This window comes from Sabethes cyaneus, chromosome 2 (genome assembly GCF_943734655.1).
Source record: "Sabethes cyaneus chromosome 2, idSabCyanKW18_F2, whole genome shotgun sequence".
NCBI lineage: Eukaryota > Metazoa > Arthropoda > Insecta > Diptera > Culicidae > Sabethes > Sabethes cyaneus.
In genome coordinates this window covers 228,911,219-228,926,297 of record NC_071354.1, presented here as the reverse complement: position 1 = coordinate 228,926,297, position 15,079 = coordinate 228,911,219, and the positions used below count along the sequence as shown (strand labels likewise).

The 15,079-nt window shown below is 40.5% G+C and overlaps 1 protein-coding gene across 1 annotated transcript in view; it reads left to right on the top strand.

Moving 5' to 3' along the window:
* The window catches only part of LOC128737282 (14-3-3 protein zeta), a 32,724-nt gene extending 18,241 nt beyond the window's left edge, over positions 1-14,483 (top strand). The window contains exons 2-7 of the mRNA XM_053831888.1: positions 985-1,205; positions 1,289-1,402; positions 1,515-1,641; positions 9,451-9,574; positions 9,725-9,888; positions 11,359-14,483. Coding sequence (XP_053687863.1) covers positions 1,144-1,205; positions 1,289-1,402; positions 1,515-1,641; positions 9,451-9,574; positions 9,725-9,888; positions 11,359-11,514 — 747 coding nt within the window. The 5' untranslated portion in view covers positions 985-1,143 and the 3' untranslated portion in view covers positions 11,515-14,483. The remainder of the gene's footprint in view (positions 1-984; positions 1,206-1,288; positions 1,403-1,514; positions 1,642-9,450; positions 9,575-9,724; positions 9,889-11,358) is intronic.
* The last annotated feature ends 596 nt before the right edge of the window (positions 14,484-15,079 follow it).

The window sequence follows — 15,079 nt, the reverse complement described above, 5'->3', positions numbered from 1 at the left end:
CTGCGACCGTCCGTCGTCGCTAACACATTTACTGAATTTAGAGTTTTTACCAGTAGGTTGGTAATTTGGTGCGAAATATTTTGGCTCCATGAACGGTAGCGGAAAATCATATGGGCGGGATGCCCCGCCCAGTACAACGGTTCGACAGTGCGGTTCATTTCGACATTCGACAGTAATTGCAATTGTTCCACACGTCACGTGTTTGTGAGCAGCGCATTCCGGGAAGTACGGAAGTGTCCGTCGCCTGAATACATTGTGCAGGCAGACCCTTATGCGACATTAATTTAATGACGCTTCTGTATATCAATAGAAATTGTGTCACACAATTGACGCCAGCTGAACAGCTGCATTATAATACAAAATTGATTGAATTACCCCCCGGCCGGGCCGGCACAGCAATAAAGCCTTTTGAAAGTTGAAACACGGATTCTTCTTGCGCGCCGTCTCGCACTTCGTTGCGCCATTCATGGATGGACTATCCACTCTGTTCAAACTTCAAAGGAGAAAATGCCATTAGTTGCTTGTATCGAATTGAAAATTTTTGAAATTACCTATTTTGAATCCGAATAAAATTTTTGCTTGTAAAATAATCTGCCGTACAAAATCGATAAAATTTGCAAAAATGTGTACGTACATTTTCCAATAGTATTTCCGGTCTGGTTCTTACCGTCCTTAATCGCCAAGTCGAACAGGAATTCTGACACCAGCGGTGCCAGACAGATTGTCCAACATTAATCAACAACACTCGCTGCAATCAAAAATGTGAAAAACTGAATCTCGTTCTGGCAAAATGTGGTTGAAATTCAACACATATTTTGCAAAAGTTTGTAATAATTAGTAAAAATAAAACAAATTGGTAAAAACCTTCCTTGGGAAAGAAAATGCATTCAAAAAAATCCTCACCTGGCTTCCGAAAACCGCACAACATCTGGCACGCCTGGACTAACCCAGCTTTTTTTTTACTCACGTTTTTTTCCTCCGCAGGGGTCAACTATCGATTTCTGCATCATAGTTTGAGTGCTGCAGCAGAAGAACCTTGAAAGTCTCGGATTCTCGGACGAATCTTCGATCATAGTGTGTTTGTTATTTTCGTACTCGACCTGTGTCAAGCGCCAGCTAAATTAACCAGAAAGTAGTAGCAAAATGTCTACCGTCGACAAGGAGGAGCTGGTCCAGAAGGCCAAACTGGCCGAACAGTCGGAACGGTATGTATTCGGTTTCGAACAATTTTCCGGCTTCGCCGGTCCACATTTTCCCTTTATTTTATTTGTTTTCCCCCGTCCCCTAGATATGACGATATGGCACAAGCGATGAAATCAGTGACAGAAACCGGAGTAGAACTATCAAACGAAGAACGAAACCTGCTATCCGTCGCTTACAAGAACGTCGTCGGTGCGCGAAGGTAAGCTCTTTAACTTTGACTTCCTATACCATTATTTTACCTGGCGCATAAAATCCAAGCATCTAATGAGCGGTATCTCATGCTTATCTCATTCCAATCCGAACCCGCGCAGATCGTCATGGCGAGTAATATCGTCCATCGAGCAAAAAACTGAATCCTCTGCCCGCAAACAACAACTGGCCCGGGAGTACAGAGAACGAGTCGAAAAAGAACTTAGGGAAATCTGTTACGAAGTATTGGTAAGTTTCCCCTCTTTTTTTTCTCCGTGAAATCTAGTAAATTTGACACTTTGAATGCAGTTCGGTTCAACACTTTTTTATACGGTAAAAAGTTTAAGATTACAGGCAAAAGATATGGGTTTATGGGAGGTACCGACAATCTTCATGTGCGGATTAGTAGTTTCATGACCAGCGTGATTTTTTCTGGTTTATCAGTAAGCTTTATTTCACCAGAAAGTTTCATAGATTAAAGATTGTGGTACCTACCTAATATTTGATAAGAGCTATCCAACAAGTATCGATAAGGGTTTATGGAAATATTTACGTGCAAAAAATGCTTATCAGCTGCGATAGCAGCAGTGTTGAATGCACTGTTTTGTCGAAAAGATTTCCGCAAATTTAAGAATACTTTTTGTACTTTTATTTCTATACGTAGCCTATTTTTACTGCACTGTTTTCGAATTTGCTTTTGCTGACAAATGAGAAATGACTTACCGTGGAAGCACCATATTCAAAACAGTGCCTAATTCCGAACAGTTGCAAATTTTTCATAAATATTGACAAAATTCAAGCTATTTAAACAATTTAATCACTATATCTGATGATTTCATATTATTAAAACAGTTTAAATAGCTAGAGTTCTATCAATATTTAAGAAAAATTTGCAACTGTTTAGAATTAGGCACTGTTTTGAATATGGTGCCTTCACGGTACATAATTTTGATAAAACAATCGAGTACTGATGGAGACTAACACGCTACTCTTTTAGGTTAGGTTAGGTCAACTTGTGAAACATAAGTTCCCTGTGTTCCCTTGTTCTCTAGCCTGATAATTTAACCGGAATACCGCTGATAGAGGCAGTGTATTTATTTTGCCTCTCGCATTATCAGTTTGTAAATTTGTAGAAAGTTAAAAAGAAAAAATGATGAACAAACTGCAAGCCCAAAGAAATATTTGTAATTTGTAATTTATTCATTCATAATTTGACGGTAACCTGCTGTCAGTTACATAAAAGTTTTACTTAAATCAAGGATGGGAGGTATCATATCAGTGGAATATTCTCTTCTTGATTCGGAATTTTGGTTAACAGCGGATTACTACTAAAATCATTGTAATTTACCTTCAGATTAAGTAAAAGTCGCAATATTTTCAAATTCGATAACATTTTTAAAGATTAAAAAACACTTCCTTGAGTGTCATTGCTCTATCAGGAATAAAAGCCTCCCAATAGTGCATAAAACTGCAAAACTGATAGAAATGAGAGAAATTGAAACAGCTGTGAAAGCATCCACTGGTTGTCTTCTTGAGCTTTATATGGGGAAAAATTGTTTCTATTAATGTATCAATCAACTGCTAAGGACAAACGAACGGCGCACCCACGAGAAGCTCTCTTTCACAGCTTGTATACGAGTAGATCCAATCTACGTTTCTGTATTGAATTATCAATGAAGTCAGATAATTTTTAAGTGACGATAGTCTTTTCAACCGGGGATGGTTCGATCACTTTGACTCAATTTTGATTCATTTGACAGTACCGGCTCAGCCGAGCCAAATATGACAATATCACGTATGGGACATTTGTAGAACAAGTTCTAATCTACAATTTTTCTGAACAAAGTATTGCTGTATCGTTTGTTGTTACGGTGCTACAACGTTAGTAACTCATCAGTGACTAAATGAACGTTCATTTAATCACTAATAAGATATTAGCATTGTAGCGCCGTAACTACAAAGAATACAGCAAAACTTTTTTCTGCAAAATTATAGATAATAACCTGTTCTACAAATGTCCCATATATAACTTTGTCATATCTGGCCCCGTTAAGACGGTACTGTCAAATGAATCAAAATTTAGTCAAAGTGATCGAACCAACCCTGTTTTCAACAAACGATAGAAATGACAGAAGAAAGTTATAAATCATACGTGATTTATAGTATTCCTAGGATGGAACAAGCTGGATGGAGCAGAGCTCTATAAACATGGCGGAGAAACGCTAGCAAAGGCTCTACACTGGGTTATACCGGAGGAATGGATGGAAGGAGTGGTTTGTCCCATCTACAAAAAGGGTGATCGGCTATACTGCTGCAACTATCGTGGTATTACGCTGGAAAACGCCGCCTACAAGATACTCTCCCAGATCCTGTTACGCCGGTTGTCACCGATAGCACAAGGTTTCGGAGGGAATTATCAGGCGGGTTTCATGGGGGCTCCCGCAACTGCGGACCAAATTTTGACTATTCGACAGATCTTGCAGAAATGTCGGGAGTACAACGTGCCCACGCATCACATCTTTATTGATTTTAAAGCCGCATACGATACAGTTGATCGAGACAAGCTATGGCAGATAATGCACGAACACGGTTTCCCGGACAAACTGACGCGACTGATCAGAGCTACATTGGATCGAGTGATGTGTTTCGTACGCATCTCTGGGACACTCTTGAGTCCCTTCGAGACGCGGCGAGGCTTGAGACAACGTGACGATTTATCCTGCATGCTGTTCAACATCGCTCTTGAGGGAGTGATCCGACGAGCGGGCATCGAAACGAGAGGCACGAATTTTACCAAGGGTAGCCAACTTCTAGGCTTTGCAGATGACTTCGATATCATAGCCAGGAACTTTGCGACGTCGGAGGCAATCTACGCCAGATTGAAAGCGGAGTCTAGGAGAATTGGGCTAAAAATAAATGCGTCGAAGACCAAATACGTGAAAGGAAGATGTGTACTTAGGGTTCGCTGGTGACCGCGGGCAACAACACTAAAAAGGATATCCAGCGGCACATTCAAGCGGAAAATCGGGCCTACTTTGCCTTTCGTAAAACGCTACGATCAGGAAGCGTACGCCACCGCACGAAGCTAACAATGTACAAAACTCTTATTAGACCGATAGTTCTTTATGAACTTGAAGCCGTGACGCTGCTCACGGAGGACATACGCGCCCTTACCGTGTTCGGAAAGTGCTGCGGACGATATTTGGCGGAGTACAAACTGAAAGCGGAGAGTGGCGGAGTCGTATGAATCACGAGCTACAGGCACTGCTTGGGGAGACTCCCATCGTACATCTAGCGAAAGTTAGCAGGCTACGGTGGGCCGGACACGTCGTAAGGATGCCGGACGACAGTGCGACGAAAATAGCCCTCTTCAACAACCCCACCGGCACCAGGAACAGGGGGCCCAACGTGCACGATGGCTCGACCAGGTCGGAAGCAATTTGTGACTTCTGAGACGACTAGAAAATTGGCGACGAGTGGCCCAGACCGAGTTGAATGGAGACGGGTGCTTGAAACAGCACGAGCCACCCCGGCTCTATGCTGCTGAAGAAGAAGAAGAAAAAGAAGAAGAAGGATGGAACAAGACGTGAAAGAGAAAGAACAAAAATTTAAATAACGGGATACAGCACTTACTAGTAGCTAGTAGATTCTTTTTATAAAACTAACAGATCCGCGGATCAAACTAAGCCTACCCAACTTTTCTCCGAGACCTATTAGCAGCCGCAAATATAGCTTCATGCATTTGGCGTCTGTCTTCCAGTATGGTAAGTTATCGGCAAAATGACGACGTAGATTCTTTCTGGAAAACCAAACCACATCTGTGAACGAGGTAGCGCGCAATACAAGGACTTTAGAAGTCGGCATCTTGAAAGTCTCGGTCAATTTTAGACATAAACCCAAGCTGCTGAAATAATCTAAAAGTAATCAAGTAATCAAGTTCTCATCTGTCCACATAATTCAGCAAATAAATTTAGCTCATCTTGCAATCAGCGGAAGTCGTCTTCATTTCGAATCGCGGCGTACAGCTTCAGATCGTCATCGTACAAACCCGGACGAACCAAAAAGATTTGCACAGAATCTCTGGGATTCCTCACATCGTGGAATCGTGCATAGGATACCTATAACTCGGAAAAGAAATCCCCTATACTATGAAATAGGAATCCTTGGGATTTTGAAACAGGAATTCAGTATGAGTTAGTAAGGGTAATTTGCCGCCAGATTTTGGCGTAAAGGCAGCAATGTCAAAGCATAACAAAAAAGGAAACATTTCATGTTGCTACCTTGAGGAACTTCCGAATTATTGGTAAACATCGATGAAATACCTAACGTCGATGCCTCACGCACCTATAGGTATAACAAAGAACTTACAGTGGTTCCTAGCCTCTCGTCCAGTAACTTATATCCTTACTTCCTCAACTTAATGCAAACTTAATGGAGATCGGGTAACCATCCGCGATGGAAACTATGGTCGTATACCGGCTCATGCGAATGCTGAGCGTAACGATTTCACAGCCAAGCGAGCGGTTGTACCCTAGGTTAGGAGATGCTTATGATAGCGTTTGGAACGTATTGTCTCGATACTAAAGCAAAGATCACAGACGTCACAAACTCGGTAGCGCGGGCCTAAGTAAGTAAGGCAAACCTACCTTTATACGAACAATCAATGAGAAGCGACCCGGAGCCGGAATTTCTTGGGTGGCAACAGTGTGCTGCTAGAATAGCTGGAAACCCGAACGTTCGAAATTGAGGCACTGCAAGAGATCTGTTGCAATATGTGCGAGAAAGTGTGCTCGATCCGTGGCCGCAAAGCCCAATTTTACCAACACGGGGGAGCAACCAATGAATTGGTGATGGCAGAATACAGGAACGCATGATGGAATAAAAGGCGACCAACGAGAGTATTTGTCTGTTATGGACGTGCACTGACCACGTGAATGTAGGACCAACGACGAGAAGGAAGCGGTCTACGCGAAGCTGTAGGTAACATATTACAGCTGTTTGCCGTGGGACATCAAGATCGTTATCTGGGATATGAACGCTCGCTCGGACGGCAGGGAAGCGATGGACCGGTCATCGGGTCCCATAGCCTGCACACCGACACGAACGATAGTGACCAACAATGCATCAACTTTACAACTTCCCGAGGTCTAGTGATCAGAAGCATGTTCTTTTCTCGCAAAGATATCATCAGGGCCTCCTGAAGATTACCTGACCAAAAACCTTGAACCAAATCGAATCATACTTTGGAAGAAATGATCCCCTAAGGGACCGCTTCTGCACAAATATCGATGAGTACAAAATGACTTGACTACGCTCCTTAGGAGGAAAAAGCTCCAGCAGGACAGAGATTGCTAAGAATTAGTACAATTATTTCGGGCTAATAATACGCAAAATTTATAAGAGAAGGTAATCCAAGCTCACAAGCGCTATCGAAACCTGATGTGTAGAGAGAAGGAAGGAAATCTAAAACAAACTGGCGCGAGGGTGTCGACGTCCCGGCTTCCGATCTTGGAGAGATCTAGCGAGAAATCGGACAGCTGAAGACTAGTACAGCTGTCCGTACCTTATTGATAAAATTCCAGGATTTATTAAAAGGAGAAAAGATGTGATTTGTTTCATTTACAAAATGGGCGATAAGCTCGATCTGAAGGCAGACATGTGAACCACGAGCCGCAGGCAATACTTGGAGACATGAGGACGACCGTGTAGCGACACCTGTCCCCTGTATCTCACTTGAAGTTATTGAAGGGTTGATTGAGATGCGCGTAAATATAAAAGTGGCAGTCATTTTGAACAGTCGAACTCGTCATTTGGTACTTTTGCCACAAAGCATCACCTTATTGATGGGAAACATATTTTCCGAAACCGGTCGGTTTAAAAGGTAAACTATCCGTATTGTAATAACTAGGATTACAACATTACAACAACAGCAGGATTGTTGCACTAGCCCCGTAACTGTCCTGTACTCTAACAGCCGGCTGCGAAGTCTGTCTATAAAGAAGGGTAATGTCTGAAGACGGTTATGCCCAAGGATTTGTTTTTTTTTGTTGTGTCCCATTACACTAAATGTAAAAAGGATGGAAAAAGATATGGTCCAAATTGGACACACATTTACGAGAAGCAAACGGAATAATGCACAATTAGAGTGCTTTCAAACAATGTGGATCATCGAAATTGCGTCCAATTACGGCAATAAATATTAGCTGGCAGGTTGCTGTAAAAACTATCTTTGCACAGTGTCTGCGAAACTTAATTTTAGAATCAAGAATGACACTGATAAACCCTTTTTATTACCTGACCAAGTCAGTTTTCTGGTCAAATATAATCGATTATCGTCAGATAAATTTCAAAAACGTCAGCATATACCATTCTGCTGCCAGCTGTCAAGAGCAGAGGCAGGCAGCGTCGTTGCAGAAGAACATATTCAAAATGTTCAAAATGTTATTGGTCCCAAGTTACTGCCTTGAGGTACACCAGATTTATTTGTGATTTATAACATTCACCCAAATTTCTAACGCACAAATATAAGCATTAGCATGTGGCAAACTGGTGCGAAGCACCCAGTCGCAAGATTTTGTCAAGTAGTATACACCCACTTGTATCTTACCTTCCATTTTTGAAGTACAGAAACTTACTTATAAGTAAAGCCTAGAAGACCTGTCGTTGAAAATCCAACTATGAATCTGTGCTAGTCCGACTAAATCTATCTAAATCTAATAGAGCCTTGACGCACCAGAAAAAGTTGACGGCAGGAATTCCATCAGACCCAGCAGAGTACTTTCATTTTTTTTGCGCTAGTGATAATCATATCCGGAGTAATCTCAACGATATTTAGGTCGATCCAATAAGCTGGGTGAGCAACGCAGCACAATTGGTACCTGTTGTTGGTCCGGGATCACAAACAAAAATTCCGAATAACCTGGATCATTTGAGATTATAGAGATGTTCATGTGGTTCGTAAATATAAACCTAATTTTTAATGTTAGTCTTAAGTGTGTTGTTTTGAATGCATCAATCAAATCCAAAACAATTCATATTTCGCGTTATCGGCAAAAGAATTAACTGAGTCAAAAAACAAAGCAATAAGATTCCTATTCTCCCTCGTTGTTTAATCAATTTCGGGTCGAACGAGTAATTGCACTTTAGAATTCACACATAACCAAAATGGTTGAAATTGAAACATGTAACGCTGACAATGGGGGAAAAATTTGGTAAAATTGAAGAGACCGAAAACCGAAACAGAAAGGAATACTTGTAAAATGAAGCTGCGCTATGCTTAAATCTAACAATTAATCACAAAAGGAAACCGTTCTTTGAACGGAATAATAAATAGTGGAGTCTTCAATGAAAGAACCACGAAAACGAGAAAACAAAATCTACCGATCATGGGAGCTTCTTACCTATGGAAGATCCTGCAACAATGCGAAGAAGGAATCATTATCATAGTGATTATCAGTGTATGGTGAACCTGGATTTAATTGTTATTTCTTGTACTTAAACAACACGGTATTTGATAAAGTCGAAATTTCACTAGGATGAATGGCTTTGGTTAGCGTATGAACAATGCATGCATGCAGCATGCAGGTCATTCATTTTACGGTCAAGCAAATAAGTAGAAAAATTCTTCCGTTACTGCAAAGGCTATTCACATTCTTTCATCGAAAGTTAAGTAAGGATGTCAGCCGATAAATTGACTAAGCCATTGTAGACTCCAACAAAACCACAAACTGTCGCAGAATAAAGTTGCTGGGTTAACTATTGGAAATGGAAAATTTAGCCAAAGATGGATAACATGAACCACTGCTTCCGAGTATGAGCCAATTGTTAACAGCATCGTACCATCAGAAAGTGTTTGAAAGAAATTGAAGAGGCCCCAGGAGAGTAGCGTGTACTCTTAAAAAAAGGACAAAAAGTAGTAATAAGTCAATAAAGTTAGCTCTTTTTCAACGTAGATTTGATGTCCTGAAAGTAAAGCGCGTGGTTGTTGAACCTTTCTGCATCATAGAGTTGTAATATCATAACAATAGTAGTAACAATAATAAACCCTTCCACTTGCAGGGCCTGCTGGACAAATTCTTGATCCCCAAAGCGAGTAATCCAGAAAGTAAGGTCTTTTACCTCAAAATGAAGGGCGATTACTACAGATACCTAGCCGAGGTAGCCACAGGAGAGACCCGTAACAGTAAGTATTCTCCGTTTCGTTCGCCGCCATTCGGTACAAGAGACGTCCCACACGACAAACGCCACAGAAGCTCGTCACTTTATTTTTTTTACTAATAATTGTTGCCATTTTCGTCAACGCGACTTTTCTCTCTGTTTCCGTATTATACAGCCGTAGTAGACGATTCCCAAGCCGCGTACCAGGATGCCTTTGAAATTAGTAAAGGCAAAATGCAGCCAACACACCCCATCCGATTGGGTCTCGCGCTCAATTTCTCAGTCTTCTATTACGAGATCCTAAACTCTCCCGACAAAGCCTGCCAGCTGGCGAAACAGGTCACTACCTCTTTAATTTGTTTTGTTTAATCTCTAGTCGAAAAGATTACTTCTTTTTCTCTTAAGTTTTGTTTGCTGTCCGTTTGATTGACGGAGGGATAAATCAAATGCAATAAAGTACACATACCGAGCATCGACCAGCTAATCCGTCAGGAAGCATTCTACTGTGACTCTAACTTTGGCTAAATTTTGACCCAAAACGGCCTCTTCCCTCGCCTCACTTAGGCGTAAAATGTGACGTGTTGTCATTTTAATCCAATCATCAAGCCAAAAAAAAATCACAACCAATTGGTGCTAACCAAAAAAAAATCAAACAAACAAACCAAGAAACTTTTTACTAGTCTTCTCACCACGCATCCCAATGTTTCTTCTCTTTATCTTCTTTCTTTTCACGGTTTTTTTTTCCTGTAGCGGTGGTTGAGGATTCGCAGAAATCGTATCAGGAAGCGTTCGATATTGCCAAGTCGAAAATGCAACCAACGCATCCGATTCGGTTAGGCCTCGCACTCAATTTTTCCGTGTTTTATTACGAAATTATTAACTCCCCGGCACGGGCCTGTCATTTGGCTAAGCAGGTTATTTTTATTACCACAATACTATCATACTTATGCATATAAATTTGATCGATTTTGTCCTGTTTTGTGTCATTCTGATCTCTCTCTGTATCCAAACCTACGAGTTACGAGAGATACGGACTCGAATGGTTCATGTCATGCCATATATTAGCAGAGAATATGTGTCAGAAGAAGCCTGTTGTTTAGCCCTAACATGCATTAACATTCCGGATCCTAGCTGGATACCCTCTGTTAAACAGTAGCTTTCTAACAAAAACCTCCCGCCCGCCCTCATTAACGTCGTGTGCCGCCTGTTAATAAGCTTGCTGTTGGACTAATATTCGTCTTGAACCGCCCCGAAAACTTTGAACGAAGTCTACGAATGCAATTCTTCAAACTAAGACAACTTTCATACGAGAAAAAATTCGTTTCGAAAAGGATAACCAAACTCTACCAAAGCAGCACTAACCCCCCCGCAAAAAAAAACTTCCAATGTATTTGTGTGATGATCCGCTCCTTGCTCTCAACAACCTCAAGTACATCGACTAACACACGGAACGAAGTCCCCAGTGGAATGCTGCCGATGTATCAGTATTTAGTAGGATTTAAGTTATAAACTCATGAACCAAAACAAAAAACAAAAAAACTTTTGCTCTGTCGAAATTGTGACATGTTGTGTATTTTATTTATTTCGATAATCTTCTCACCTAGTTTTTATTAGTTTCTTTTTTTTAGTTTCATTAGTGTTTAAGATGCTTTTTTTCTCTATTAGTTTACTCAGTTGTTTTTTTTTTAAGTTTATGATTTTTTTCTCGCCTTGAAAGTCTCAAGACATAACGATGAATCTTTCTATTTTTCTCTCTGTCGTTTTAACGATCGAAAAATCGTCCGAATACTTGCACGGGGCAAAAAATAGGCGTTCGATGACGCGATTGCGGAACTGGACACACTGAACGAGGATTCCTACAAAGACTCCACCCTGATCATGCAGCTGCTGAGGGATAACCTTACTCTGTGGACCTCGGACACTCAAGGCGACGGCGATGAACAACAGGAAGGTGGCGATAATTAACCAAACTAAAATTAATGAAACAAAAAAAAAACACACACACTTAAATATAATAGAAATTCCTTTTGACTAATTAATTAAAAACAAAAAGAAAAAACAGGACAAAGAAAGAGAGAAAGAAGGAAGAAAACAAATGCAAAAAAATTATTTCTTTATGAAATTTGCTAAAAACACAACACTTTCTTTGTGCAGTGCAGAGACCTCTCGCGTGGCAAGCAAGCAAGAGACAGCGAGAGGAAGAGAAAAAGAGAAAACAAAAATACATGTTTGTATGTATGTTCTATTTATCTCCCCTTCCTGGTGAACCGTTTCCATTTTGGAAGCATCCGAAAAATTGAAACTTCGTTAATACACACAGTTTCACGTCACAGAACAATTGTTGAGTTTTGTTTTTTTTTTTCTTTATTATGAAACAGGTCGCGAAAAAAATCGTTATCACCAATCGATATTTTAAAACAGTCGTCAACGGAATCTTTCGAAAAAAAAGAAGGTTATCACAATTGAATTTTTTTGCTTTGGTTAAATAAACCAGTTCGAAATTACACAAGCGCTGCGAAGTTTTTTCAGATTTGCTTTCTCAATTTCACACAACCAAAAGAAAAAAGAACTGTTGCGGCGCATTTCCAATGCGGTTTCAGTTTTCCGTTTTTTTTCTGTGTTGAAATTTTTCGGCTTTCGCAATGTTTACTCAAAACATAATATAAACCGAATCGTATTATTCTATGCCTCTGTGTCCCCTAAACCGAGAAAAAAATAATACTAAAAAAACCGAGGAGAAGAGAAAAAAACGCACTTCCATAAATGTAAAACATCCCATGATTGAAGTTTTTTGTGATTCACTCTGGAGCGCACGGTGAGGTGCCCAACCTGGGACGGGCATTTGTGCATTCCGCGTATACAATTTCCATCCCTTTTTACCAGCATAAAAACAAAACAAAAAATCGTTAACTGTTGTAATGGCAAAGAATTAAGCAACACAAACAAGTCTTTTTACGCATTCAACGCATTCGAAAAGGAAGAGAAACTAACACAAAACATCGTCTCCGAAGAAGAACAAAACAACAACAACAACACACGGAACAACAGCAGAAGGAAAAAAAGGAAAGGACACAAACATCGTTCTTTCGAAACGAAACAGAAAAAAATCAACATCTCATATGGAAATTATTACTCTAAAAAACAACATCAACAAAAGAGAAGAAAGAAGAGAAAAAAACGCGCATAATGTAAGAAAGTTTTTATTAAAAGGCAGAAAAAATTAAAAAAATATCCAACCTTTTTAAAAGGAAGAAACATTTGGCTGAACACATGCTTACTATTAGCTAACACGTTCTGAGAGGAAGGATTGTAAAAGAAGGAATCTGTTTTTTTAATTTATGGCGTTCACAGAAAGTAAACACACACATACACAGAGAGACACACTCACGATTTTTCATGTATTATAACAACAAACAACAGGCAAAAAATATGAAAATCAGCTAAATAAAACAGAACAACATTAACTGTCCCGATTAACTGGAGGAAAATTTGCTTGTGATATCTCAAAATTGACTCACACCCCCCACCGGGTAGTTCCGGCTTCCCCCCCAGGCAGGCAGTCGCTTTTTCGCTCAACGACAACGCGTCTCTCTCTCTCTCAATTTGGGATTGGCCAGACAGCAGATTTGACAGAACTGAGAGAATGGTTTCACCACAAAAGTTTTCTCCACCACCGTGTTGCGTGTTGCGTGTTGTCAAGGCAGCAGCAACAAACAATCCAAGCAAACGGTGAGCATTCAGCCTCCCTCCCCCGCCCCCTTCTCGATGGTGTCCGTCGTGACTTGAGTGTAGAATATTGTGTGTGATTATTTGTGGTTATAGAGTAAGAGAGCGGTTGAACATCCTGAAACTTCCTCCGCAATTGCAGATACACACAAGCAAGCAAGTAAGCAAGTGAACGTAAACGTGTCCCGTAATTGGCAACGTAATTTGGTTCTAAATAATTGGTTTTTTAATAATCTCTGCTCGCATCATAGTCAACCACAGTGCAGCCAGTCAGCTACCCCTCCCACTAAGAATGGTGGGCGTGGCCGGCGGTTAGTTCGAACCCATGGTTCAAGTCAGAGACAGACACGCTGATTGGTGCGCTGTTGACGCTAAGCTCGATATTAGATACGCGAAATATACCGACGACTAGAGATATTTAAACAATTTTATTGTTCCTCGATTTAAGGCTGCTTGGCCTGCTGTAGTGGCCAAGCTGGCTATCGAATAAAAGAAGGCAGTTTCAAGCTATTTATTTACAATTTTTAATGTCACTCGACTTATTTTTTTTTGTTCTGTTTTGGAGAATAACTATCCACAGAAACACTATAGCCAAGGTTTTAATAGGTTCTCTCGACATCCCTAGGCCGTAGGCCTAGGCAGGCAGATTCAATAGATAGAACGCGCGCTTCACTCAAAGGTTAGAAGCGCACTCTCTGCTATTATTATTCCTTCGCTCACCAGACACTGAAACAGAACGCTGACTACTTTATATTTACAACAATCAGTGCTATACCCAAAAAAGAAACAGAACCCGCAGAGCAGCAGCGTACAGCAAAAAAAAAACTATACTATAATTTAATTTATTGATTGCATTAAATCGCAAAACGTTTCAACAGTATAGAAACAAAAAAGACGGCGCTAGTAACATCAGCAAAAACAAAAAAAAAATCCGATCAGCTTAGGTCAAGCTTAGCTGAAACTCAAAATACTTACATTTCACAGAACAACCAACCAGGTAAATGTAATGAAACAAGAACAAACAAAGCAAAAAAAAAAAAATAAATGAGAAAGAGAATCAAAAAAAAATTACTCATCTTCGTTTTTCGGTAATATCGCTGTTTCCATTCATTGGTTGTACCATATTAAGAAAACAAAAGAGGTATTGTATTTAAAATCAATTAAACAGCTCTAAACTGAAAATAAAACCTTCAATAAAGAGACAAAAAACCGATACCGGGGCGTGTTTTTGTTGTGTTTTCTGCTTGGTCTAACCATCTCGGCTTGGAGCGGCTGTTAGTGTCAATTGCTCTGTACTCTAACAGCTGGCTGCGAAGTCTGTTGAACGAAACCAGAACATCAAATTTCAATAACAGAAATTAGCAACTGGGTTTTACTTCTTTTCATAAATACGTTGAACGCATGCTTGCCACGAGAGCTATAATTTGTAACCGTTGGTTACAATTGAGAATTGAGTCCTCTGAACCAACTTTGACCGAAGGAGTGATAGCTCTCCAAGCCTTCGGACGAAGAGGTCGCTTGCAGGGGAAAGTTTTCTCGTATGTAGATTTCTAGTAAAAGGCATCCCTCTTTGCGAGAGCTTTCAACGGGGTGGCTGCTAACCTTCCAAGTCCATGGACGGAAGGGTCACTCATGCAGGATGAGAGGTAGCATGCAGATGGCTGTATGGGAGATAAGTCTTCGAACGGAGTGCAGCTTTTACTAAATTCATCACTGCCACTCACAACAATTTGAGTGATATTACGAGAAGTCTGACGCGGTTCGCGTCTGGATCTGGAACGAAGAGGTCACCAATATTTGGTTG